This window comes from Salmo trutta, chromosome 18 (genome assembly GCF_901001165.1).
Source record: "Salmo trutta chromosome 18, fSalTru1.1, whole genome shotgun sequence".
Taxonomy (NCBI): domain Eukaryota; kingdom Metazoa; phylum Chordata; class Actinopteri; order Salmoniformes; family Salmonidae; genus Salmo; species Salmo trutta.
In genome coordinates, this window is record NC_042974.1 from 31,186,232 (window position 1) to 31,198,863 (window position 12,632).

The 12,632-nt window shown below is 40.3% G+C and overlaps 1 protein-coding gene across 15 annotated transcripts in view; it reads left to right on the top strand.

Moving 5' to 3' along the window:
• Window positions 1-7,842: 7,842 nt before the first annotated feature.
• The window catches only part of LOC115153192 (potassium voltage-gated channel subfamily KQT member 5), a 170,532-nt gene continuing 165,742 nt past the window's right edge, over window positions 7,843-12,632 (top strand). For 8 of the 15 annotated variants that reach the window (XM_029698368.1, XM_029698366.1, XM_029698371.1 and 5 more), the window contains exon 1: window positions 7,844-9,327. In XM_029698368.1, the coding sequence (XP_029554228.1) occupies window positions 8,879-9,327 (449 nt within the window). In that variant the 5' untranslated portion in view covers window positions 7,844-8,878. Of the gene's footprint in view, window positions 9,328-12,632 lie in introns of all 15 variants that reach the window. The other 7 variants (XM_029698374.1, XM_029698375.1, XM_029698376.1 and 4 more) reach the window with 3 other exon arrangements.

A 12,632-nucleotide genomic window follows, 5' to 3' on the forward strand; every position in this document is an offset into this window, starting at 1 on the left:
CGTGAATCATGGAGGAGGAGGTGTGATGGTGTGGGTGTGCTTTGCTGGTGATTTATTTAGAATTCAAGGCACACTTAACCAGCATAGCTTCCACAGCATTCTGCAGCGATACGTAATCCCATCTGGTTTGTGCTTAGTGGGACTATCATTGGTTTTTCAATAGGACAATGACCCAAAACACCTCCAGGCTGTGTAAGGGCTATTTGACCAAGAAGGAGAGTGATGGAGTGCTGCATCAGATGACCTGGCCTCTACAATCACCCGACCTCAACCCAATTGAGATGGTTTGGGATGAGTTGGACCGCAGAATGAAGGAAAAGCAGCCAACAAGTTCTCAGCACATGTGGGAACTCCTTCAAGACTGTTGGAAAAGCATTCCAGGTGATGCTGGTTGAGAGAATGCCAAGAGTGTGCAAAGCTGTCATCAAGGCAAAGGATGGCTATTTTGAAGAATCTAAAATATATTTTGATTTGTTTACCACTTTTTTGGTTACTACATGATTCCATATGTGTTATTTCATAGTTTTGATGTCTTCGCTATTATTCTATGTAGAAAATAGTAAAAAATAAAGCAAAACCCTTTAATGAGTAGGTGTATTCAAACGCTTGACTGGTACTGTACAACAAAAACATGCCTCAGAAATGAGAAGTCATGCGTGGCACCAGATTTAACTAACAGCTCATGTACATCTTGTCACGTTGGTAACAATGATTCGGGAGACAAGCACAGGAATGAGTAATAGGGTTTTTTATTACACCCAAAATCACGGCGTGCTGTGTAAAGGCACGGGGACGAAGACCAAACAAACACGTACACAAAACACAGGGTTGAAACCCAAACAAAAGAGCAAGGAGTACCTCAAATAAATAACACAAACGCACAATGATTATCACATGGGACGAGACCCGTAATCATCTGTGCAATCCACAAGGGCACGAAAGCCAAAACACACAGCACAGGTACTCATACGCACCAACGGACATAGTAACAATAATCGACCAGACCATGGAAACCAAAGGGCACATATATACAAACACTAATCAGTGGGAATAGGGGACAGGTGTGCGTGACGAAAGTTTCCGGAGGGATCCGTGACACATCTGTATTCCCCGGGCAGGTGGACATATAAACATGAATCATTATATACGAACAGACAACATACATAATAAAAACAGAGTTCAGGACATACAGTACAGACACATTTCAAAACAGAAGTCAGAAAAGTTATTGCACCGATTGAAATTGCACATGTGCATTAGCGTGTCTTCTGCTGAATTGAAAAGTAATTGTGGCATATTAGATTAAAATCAGTGTGAACACATCTGATTGGACTCCATGTTTTTGTCTCAGATGAGAAGGCTTGGAGGCTGCTTAAAGCTGTCAAGGAGGAAGAAAGGCCATTCCATGTCTTTATTGCTTTGTATGAGAAGGCAGATTGGGAGAAGGTGGTTGACTGTTTGGGGATGCTACAGTCCCCCCTGGTGGAGGTTCTTGTAACCCTGTAACCCTGATATTTAGGTCTGAGCAGAGGACCTTGAGAGGTGGAGGTGCTATATTGAGCTTTATCTTGAATAACAGGCAGATGTTTCAGTATAGAATGAAGTTGTAAAAAATGAACATGTCTAAACATATAATACTTAATTTACAGTATGTACTGTACATTAATCACCTTTATATGTGCTGACAGATGCTGCTGTACTACAAGAGGATATTTTTCCTCTTTCTATTTTTTCCATATTTGTTTTATTTTTTATATATATTTTTGCCCTACTTTTAAATAAAAGGTAAGTTGAGTCGTGGACATAGATCTAAATCTGGATGAGCCACAGCAGGTCAAGGTAAGTTGTCTGTTACTGGGGGTTTGGTGTGTGTGTGTGTGTGTGTGTGCTACCCTGTCTGTCCGTTAGTGAAGTATGTGTGTTACATTTGTTTGCTCTAGCTTACTGGGCGCCCTGCTCGCATGCTCAAGGAAGGTGACCCTAAGAAAGAATTATACATTGTATGTATCAAGCATGCGTCAAGCAGCTCAGAGTATGAATAAGGAGGTTCCCGACGGGTTAGAAATTCTGAGAATGACTCAAATGTTGTCACACATTTATGTGTAGGAATAAAAGCTATTGATTAAAATTCTCTATACTTAAAGACCCAATACAGCATTTAAAAAACAAATCTCAATAACAAATATTTTCTGGGTAACAATTAAGTACCTTACTGTGAAGGGCCGTCTATAAGCGTAGATGTAGGATATCAAGGATCTGGAAAGACTCTGTATGCATGATTGGTCTAAGATCCCTCCTAATGTGTTCTACAATCTCACAAAACATTTTAGAAAAAGACTCAGAGCCGTTTTCCTTAGAGGAGGATGACAATAATAGTATTGAAAACAGGGGTGCAATAATTTTGACACCTATCTTTTTGAGATGTTTTGTATTACTTGTTAAATTACTTGTCTCTTTCTCTAAATTCTTTCTCTCTTTTTTGCTCCTCTTTATCAAGGGTGCAAATAGTTTTGGACCTGACTGTATGTAGTATAGTAATACTCTATATATAGAATACTGTATATGTTCTAATAGTATAGTAATAATCTATATATAGAATACTGTATATGTTCTAATAGTATAGTACTACTCTATGTATAGAATACTGCATATGTTCAAATATTATAGTAATACTCTGTATATAGAATACTGTTTATGTTCTAATAGTATAGTAATACTCTATATATAGAATACTGTATATGTTATAATAGTATAGTAGTACTCCATGTACAGAATACTGTATATGTTATAACAGTATAGTAAAACTCCATGTATAGAATACTGTATATGTTATAACAGTATAGTAATACTCCATGTATCGAATACTGTATATGTTATAATAGTATAGTAATACTCTATGTATAGAATACTGTATACAGTATGTTCTAATAGTATACTAATACTCTATGTATAGAATACTGTATATGTTCTAATAGTATAGTAATACTCTATGTATAGAATACTGTATATGTTCAAAAAGTATAGTAATGCTCTATGCATGTATTAAACAACAAATTAATTGGTTCCCAATCAATGTACCACATTTTTCTCCATAAAAGTGCACATTATCCTGATATATACTGAACAAAAATATAAACGCAACATGTAACAACTGTCAGTTGGATGAGAGCTGAAAAATCCTACGTTTGGCAACATTAACCTCGCGGTTCACCTGAGAACAGTTCAGCAGGATGACAGGGATCAAGTCGTGCTGAGGAGAGCTTCAAAAGAGCTCTTCGCACGGAAGTGACGAGAGAAGGACCAAAGGATGGGCGAGTGGCGCATTATAATGAGGGGAGGGGCTCACCTCATTTGCCACTTGACCTGTCTGTCTCCGACAGCGACTTGTCCTTCCCCGATTAGTGATTCTGAGCAAATCCCAATGTCAAACATTGAAACTAGCATATGAAAGAGAACCCTATTTGGTTGCTCACTTGACCTGAGTTTATTTCAGCTGGAGGTGGGAAGGTGCTCAATCTCCCTGCCTGGCACAGCATTCCACTATCAAAATCACCACCACTGTGGTATAAAATAATCTATTTAAAAGGAATCTGATTTATACCTGGGCTCTAGCAAATATGCTAAGAAGCATGTCAAGACTGGAGCTCATCTCCCACTAGCATCCACTGCTTATATTTAAAGACTCATTACTCATGGGGCGCAGCCTTGATCCCGATAGCCATGTAATCTCCTCAGTATTTTTACGGCCCGCGTTACGGGGGCGTTTGTCTGGCCTCACGCTATGCCTCATAGCTGTGCCATGCTCCGGCAGCTCTGAAGAAAAATACTGCACAGGAGGAAGAGAGGCCTAAACGTCCCATAAACCAAACTGGCCTCTCATTGTTCTCGCTCTCTCTGTCTGTAGCACATTTGCTCTTTCTCTCTTTCTCTCTATCACTTTTCCACTCTCTTTTCTTCACCCCCATCGCCCTCTGTCTCTCTCTATCTCCGCGCTCTCTGTATAGGCCTAGTCTTGTAGCTCTGTTAGACTCCCCATATACTGTTTTAGGCCCAATGGTTGAAAGATTTGTGCTGTTAATAGCATTGTTTTCCAAAATGGTGGATCAGCTAATTCCTTTTGCAGAAGCATTGATTTTATAAAGCAGTATAAAAGGAGATGAATTGCTGATAGATCCTACAAGGCTATGACTTACAACTGAGTTCATGTATGCTTCTATGTTTGGACTCTGCTGTGAAGGGAGAATTTAATTGTGTGCGAGTTTAATTACCTCTATTGCAGTTTCATGAGTGGATTTACCTATTTAATTAGACCTTTCTAAAGACGTCTTTATCACTCTTATCCCTTGAATGCGTCCATGATTAAATGACAATTGTAACAGTAGAGCAAAAGTCAAATGTGGACTTTCATACCCGAGCCCCCCCCCCAAAAAAGACAGCTTGTGATGTCAACCTGTCACCACTAGAGGAGGTACTTATATTACAACGAAGACAGCAGATTCAAGATACTAAAAAGACAGAATAAGGGCCTCACTGATGTTGGGGAACAGGAGGATGACTTCTGCCCTGCTGAGAGAGGCAGGGGATATAGCTCAGTAACGGCCTATCAGTAAAGCCTGAAAGACATCATCTTCGTCGACACCCTGTCCATAGAGCTCCCTCATCCAACATAAACACAGCAAATGCATGTATGCACACACACACACACACACACACACACACACACACACACACACACACACACACACACAGCTCTTCTAGCCAAGTCTCCTCTCAAATCCATTGTATTTATTCATCTGGTGTTTGATGTCCTGTCATAAGGATGCCTGTGGGCCAAATGGTAACTCTATTCTTAGTCTAAGAGATTCATTTCAGGGACACATACCCTGTCTTCTTTCCATTGTATTTGAAAAGAGTAAGGGTGCAATATAATGTTTGGATAGAGTGTGTGTGTGTGTGTGTGTGTGTGTGTGTGTGTGTGTGTGTGTGTGTGTGTGTGTGTGTGTGTGTGTGTGTGTGTGTGTGTGTGTGTGTGTGTGTGTGTGTGAGAGAGAGAGAGAGAGAGAGATGCAATGAACCCAGAGAAGAGTCCCCTCAGCCAGCCTGTTCTGGGGATCTGTTCAAACACAAACAGACCCCACAGACCCAGGACAGTAACACATTTAGACCCAACCAAATTATGAGAAAGCAAAAAGAGAACTATTTTACACACTGGATAGAATCAACCAAAACACAGAGTAAATTGGAATGCTATCTGGCCCTAAACAAAGAGTACACAGTGGCAGAATACCTGACCACTGTGACTGACCCTACATTAAGAAAATCCTTGACTATGTACAGACTCAGTGAGCATGTACAGACTGGCTCTTGAAGGATGACATGCTCTGTGCCCACTGCCCACAGAATTAGGTGGAAACTGAGCTACACTTTATCTGTTTAGAAATATAAATAATAACTACTTGCATATTGTTACAACACTGTACATAGCCAAGAAAATAACATTTGAAATGTCTATTTTCTCTTAAAACTTGTTTACTAATGTTTCCCTTGTTCATTTCCCTTTTGTTTGTTGTCTATTCCATTTGCTTTGGCAGTGTTTCCCATGCCAATAAATCCCTTTGAATTCAGAGTGAGAGAGAGATCTTATTGGAGATGAGGTCTCTCACTCTCTGTTTTAATTTGCTTTGGCAGTGTTTCCCATGCCAATAAATCCCTTTGAATTCAGAGTGAGAGAGAGATCTTATTGGAGATGAGGTCTCTCACTCTCTGTTTTAATTTGCTTTGGCAGTGTTTCCCATGCCAATAAATCCCTTTGAATTCAGAGTGAGAGAGAGATCTTATTGGAGATGAGGTCTCTCACTCTCTGTTTTAATTTGCTTTGGCAGTGTTTCCCATGCCAATAAATCCCTTTGAATTCAGAGTGAGAGAGAGATCTTATTGGAGATGAGGTCTCTCACTCTCTGTTTTAATTTGCTTTGGCAGTGTTTCCCATGCCAATAAATCCCTTTGAATTCAGAGTGAGAGAGAGATCTTATTGGAGATGAGGTCTCTCACTCTCTGTTTTAATTTGCTTTGGCAGTGTTTCCCATGCCAATAAATCCCTTTGAATTCAGAGTGAGAGAGAGATCTTATTGGAGATGAGGTCTCTCACTCTCTGTTTTAATTTGCTTTGGCAGTGTTTCCCATGCCAATAAATCCCTTTGAATTCAGAGTGAGAGAGAGATCTTATTGGAGATGAGGTCTCTCACTCTCTGTTTTAATTTGCTTTGGCAGTGTTTCCCATGCCAATAAATCCCTTTGAATTCAGAGTGAGAGAGAGATCTTATTGGAGATGAGGTCTCTCACTCTCTGTTTTAATTTGCTTTGGCAGTGTTTCCCATGCCAATAAATCCCTTTGAATTCAGAGTGAGAGAGAGATCTTATTGGAGATGAGGTCTCTCACTCTCTGTTTTAATTTGCTTTGGCAGTGTTTCCCATGCCAATAAATCCCTTTGAATTCAGAGTGAGAGAGAGATCTTATTGGAGATGAGGTCTCTCACTCTCTGTTTTAATTTGCTTTGGCAGTGTTTCCCATGCCAATAAATCCCTTTGAATTCAGAGTGAGAGAGAGATCTTATTGGAGATGAGGTCTCTCACTCTCTGTTTTAATTTGCTTTGGCAGTGTTTCCCATGCCAATAAATCCCTTTGAATTCAGAGTGAGAGAGAGATCTTATTGGAGATGAGGTCTCTCACTCTCTGTTTTAATTTGCTTTGGCAGTGTTTCCCATGCCAATAAATCCCTTTGAATTCAGAGTGAGAGAGAGATCTTATTGGAGATGAGGTCTCTCACTCTCTGTTTTAATTTGCTTTGGCAGTGTTTCCCATGCCAATAAATCCCTTTGAATTCAGAGTGAGAGAGAGATCTTATTGGAGATGAGGTCTCTCACTCTCTGTTTTAATTTGCTTTGGCAGTGTTTCCCATGCCAATAAATCCCTTTGAATTCAGAGTGAGAGAGAGATCTTATTGGAGATGAGGTCTCTCACTCTCTGTTTTAATTTGCTTTGGCAGTGTTTCCCATGCCAATAAATCCCTTTGAATTCAGAGTGAGAGAGAGATCTTATTGGAGATGAGGTCTCTCACTCTCTGTTTTAACCAAATAAGGAGGCTTTTAGAGAGCAATTAGATGAATTGATAGTGAGGTTTTAATTTACTAAGAGAGCTGTCAGAAATGTACCTCGAGGCACCTCACTGGTGCTTCCCTGGGTATAGATAACGGAATTGTGTCAAATAGTTTATATATAGGCTACATGACATATAGGCCTACAATACATCACTGCATTTTAAAGCTAATGTAGGTTAGGTTGCTCTGTAATTGCTTTACATACAGCATCTGCACTGTCTGCAGTACTGTATAACATAGGCTACGAAACGTTTCGATTTTTTAGGACTGTCTATGGTTTCTTTTTTTCAGAATGAATATGATTTCAAATATTTCCCTGCCCTGACATAGTCCATGTGCAATTGAAAAGTTTTTCAATGAGAGTGCAGGCTATACCCACTGAGCACAGATGTCAGATCAACTCTATTTACATTTGGTTAAGTTGTCAACTAACGTGGATTCAACGTGAATTCAACAAATGCCACCATGACATTGGATTTAGTTTAAAAGTTGGGTGGGAAAAAAATACAAAATTCCCTTAGGTTGATGACTTTTTGCAAATCCAATCAGCTTTTCATCAACGTCATCACATTGCATTTTTGTTGTTGAAATGACCTGAACAAAAAAGTTTTTGCCCAGTGGGTAGTTTGTTTTATCCCGCTGCATAGGCCTAATAGGCTACAATGTATAAGGTGTGTGTGTGTGTGTGTTTCACTTGAGATCACGTGGTCGGACAGAACCCCTGTTGCCTGTGAAGAGTGTGACCTAGAGTCACAAGCGCAAAAAGATCAAATTAACGTATTTACATAAACGAAAAATTAGGACAGAAAATCGCGTTGGAAACGAAAGTAACCGAAAAGTGCCATCAGACCGACGACACTTTGGCCACGGATGAATCTCGTTGTAATTGTCAATGCCCATATTCAGCGCTACAAGATAATCTACAGTCCGACAATCTGGGACATCGTGAGTAGGAGGGAGGACAGTGATGAACTGGATTTACCCGATGTGTACATCTGCTTTTGACGCGAGTTAGTTTCTTGTTTTGGATGACCGCTTGTTCACCGGCCTTTAATAAAATGGAAGTGTAAAAGCCTACGCGCGCTTAATTGGAGCTCATTCCACAGGAGCCCGTTGATATTTTTGAAGTGAGGTCGCAGTGGGTGATTATATCGAGGCAGTGTTTCAGAATACAGATTATTACACTTATCCTGAATAGGTTTTCCTCAGCACTGCACATGCATGTCACACGGCTCTGCTGAAGCGTCACATCGATTCCCTGGTAGCCATGGGATTGTTGGTGCTCTCTAATGCCACATACTTGGTTTCTGAGTGATTAAACATCCTAGACAACTCCCGTGCCATGAATGAAGACGCGCGCATTGAAGAACCAAACAAAGTGCCACAATTCGGAAAGCAAGCTCGCACCTGGTTCTTGTCTGTCTGTGCAAATCCTGAGCCGCGTGGATATTACATATCGAAGTCAGAGAAAGAGAAGGGGGGAGGGAGTTAGTGTCGGGTGATTTCCTCCCCTCGCCAAATTTCTGTCCGGGAGTCGTTGACACTCCTTCATAACCCTGCTCTTTCGCGCCTCACACAGATGGCCAAAGCGCCGTGGGCACAGAAGTCTCCAAACCCCAGAATTCTACTTACCGCACCGAACCACAGTAGACAGACCACCGAGATAGAGGATGAGACCATAAAATAGCGTAGTGTTAATTATAGTTATTTCAATTAATTCATGAATATAGCCGTATGGTTTTCTTTCCTACACCTTTGTGCAAACTCATCTACACTCTATGTGCACGTCCCCGGTACTAGCTGCACATCCCCAGCCGGCGTTGGTGATGCCATGCCCCGCAACCACAGTGCCGATGAGGCCGGTACTGGGCTCTGGATGAAAACCTCTCCAGGGCGTCGGGCTCAGGACTACGGGTTGAAAGATGTGGAGTCTGGACGGAGGATGATGAACAACGCGGTTCGAGTCGGAGACGGGATGTTTTCGCTGGGCCCGGCAGGTGCAGACGGCGCGGAGAGGCAAAAGGGCGCCCGGTTGAGTTTGCTCGGGAAGCCGCTCATCTACAGCGCGCAGAGCGGGCGCAGGAATGTGCGCTACCGGCGTCTGCAGAATTACCTCTACAATGTGCTGGAGAGACCCAGAGCATGGGCGTTCATCTATCACGCCTTCGTGTGAGTATACGAGCTGTTATCATGTAATCTAAACAGATTTAAACAGTACTTTTATGGCAGGGTACTAAATCAGTCACCTGTTGCTGGGAATTCTTCCAGCGCACAAAGCTACATAGGGGAAAGGGAATGATTAGAGGTTTTGTCCAGGTGAAGTGTAGGCAACCAGAACCACAATGTAAAAAAATAAAAATCGTTATTCCATTTTTTTGTCAAAGTGTTAACTGAACATTTTTAATTGGCCCAAGCGTAGCTTCAAAATGAGAAAATCTAGGCAAACATTCAGTCAATTTAAAATGATCTGTTTGCTCAAATTGTCTCATTTATCCATTTTACACAAAAAAGTAGTTATACATACCGTGCTTTTAACATACAATATTTTCAATGTACATATTTGACACACATGATTACATTGTGCATGTTCATTTATACAGTAATTATTATTCAACATGTTCTCAACTGGGCACACACAACCTATTGGTTCACAGCATTCCAATCTTTCTGCTATGCCACTGTGTAAACAACTGATTTCACCTGTATGGCTACACTTTGCAGTTCAAAGTAAATCTAAGCTCTGCTAAAAGTACACTCAAGAAAAACTAAATTAAGGAGAACATTATGGAGTAACATTAAAACAGAGTACTATGCCCTACCAACATTAGGCAACTATACACACCCCCCCCCCAAAAAAAAAAAAATAAATAAGTAAAGCAAATCAATGATGAGGGAATAGACAGATTATCTGATCATTGACACTGACATAGTGGCATAGCAGGAAGATTAGAACGAACCAAGTGGTCGGGAGTTCAAATCCCAGGTGAGTAATACAATTTACTGTATACATGGAAAATGTCAATGTGTATCAAATATCCATGTTCTATGTTAAAAGCACTGTATGTGTAACCAGTTGCACAGCCTTATTTAGTTAAGATGCCCAAATAATAATTAATTGTAGAATGAACATACTTTATGAGACAAATTGAGCAAACACGCCATTTAAAATTTACAGAGCTAAGTTTAGTCCAACAATTTTTGGGAGTTCAGCTAACACCTGGACCGAAAAGTTTAAACAAAAAAAGGCTGTGGAATCAGTCACTTAGTAATAATTAGTTGAAACAACTAAATATAACCTTTAGTTAACTAGGCAAGTCAGTCAAGAATTTTTTATTTATTTACAATGACGGCCTACCCCGGGACACGCGGGGCCAATTGTGGACCGCCCAATTATGGCCAGATGTGATACAGCCTGGAATTGAACCAGGGACAATAGTGAAGCCTCTTGCACTGAGATGCAGTGCCTTAGACCACTGCGCCACCCGAGGTGTTTTTTCTTTTTTTACAGTGCAAATGAATCATATAAATCATACTGGTGTGTGTGTGTCCAAGTGCCTTGTCTGGATGGTTTCATTGTAACAGTTGGATGCTGCTGTGTAGAGTAGTGCCTTAGAAGTATGTTTACATGCACACTAATCACTCGGTATTAAACTGATTATGGTAGTAGGCCACGTATGGTATTAGTCATGTAAACACCTTACTCTGCTCATCTTAATCGGCGTAAAGTCATAATTGAAGTAAGCATACGGCGATTGAAACACCTGGTTTTCTGGACAATCTTTCAAATGATTAGGACATGTAAACAGATTAATCAGATATCCAGCGGTGTATTTCATCTGCGCATGTGCCAGCACCAGCAGCGTAAACTTTCCTCTGCGCATGTGAAGTGAGTTCGGAAAAAGTGGAAGTATCTCACTGGGCACAAATTGGTTGAATCAGTGTTGTTTCAACGTAATCTGTCAACGTAGTGCGACCTGGAATCTACGTGGAAAAACATTGGAATTGAACGAAGTCATCACGTGCATGTCCAGATTTAACATTTTTCAACCCGTAGTCGCGAACCCGTCGCCCTAGAGAAGATTTCATCCAGAGCCCAGTACCAGCCTCATCACCACTGTGGTTGCGGGGCGTGACCATACTTTTATCACTTATACCGTCAATTATGCTATTTAGGCCTATATACTGTATAGCATTTGCAAATTCATCAACAGCTATTGTTTCTATTCAAACCAGGATTCAACAAAAAATAGACAATACATAGCCCTAGGGTTTCAAGCTTTGGTTGATTTCAAATGCAATCTTCGTTAATAATTCATATGTTGCATTCATGTCTCCATTTCAACCAAAAATCAAATAAGAAAAATAGGACTAAATCATATCAAACTTTATTTAAAGTGCATTTAAAGTTGTTTTTTTTGTTGATATGGAGATGTGAATCCAACATATGAATTATTCATTTGTAGACAAACTGGAATTAAAGCCAGACTAAATGGCACAGATGGAACTATCTAAGCAGAAGATAAATCTCCCTCAAATGTTGATATTTGGTTGCGTTGACAACCAAACACAATTCAATATCACTTTTGAAATACAATAAATAGCCTATGAACTTGTGAACAAGTTCACAAATTATATGTTGGATTCACGTCTTCATCTCAACCAAAAATAAAAGTGAAAGAATAGGATTATGCCAGTGGCTCAGATGGAACAGTCCAAGCAGTAGATACATCTCCTTTAAATGTTGATATTTGGTTGTATTGAAAACCAAACACAATTGAATATTACTATTGTAATACAGTAAATAGCCTAAAGTTAAGGCAATCCCACAAACTAATGTAACATTCAACCTTAGAATGAGCTACACATCCATGGCCACATTTTGAGGTTACTGCAACTATAAATGTCTTATGTAATCATATAAAGTGTGCATGTTCAAGATAGCATGCATAGGTCATCGCAGGTCTGTGGAGATCTTCACAATTTCTGTAATAATCTGTACAGAATCTCGAACGGCATTGATAATTTGCACCATGTACTTTTAATGTAATCTCAACAGCAATCCAGGTCATTTGGTTCTGCTATTAGATAAATCATAGCGATAACACATGAATCTTGATAGGCTACCCATACTCCTACATCACACCCACGGATGTTAGTTTCGTCTCTGCAAAGAGTGTGGCTTTGAGTACCTCCCTGAGGATTTGTAGAATGGAAATCCATTCCAGACGGTCTGATAGGTCCCAGAAACCGATGGGTTGGGCCAGAGACGGAACACGAGGGTAAATCTGCGTTTTGATAATTCGTCATTGGCTTTGATACTCTGATTGGTCAGAGATGATCCAATCTCTGATTACTTTGTTTTGTACAACACCCCTCATTTTGACATCACCACACCACCATCACTTCAATAATAGCAGTCTCAGACTGAAGTACACCATATATACAAAAGTATATGGCCACCCCTTCAAATGAGT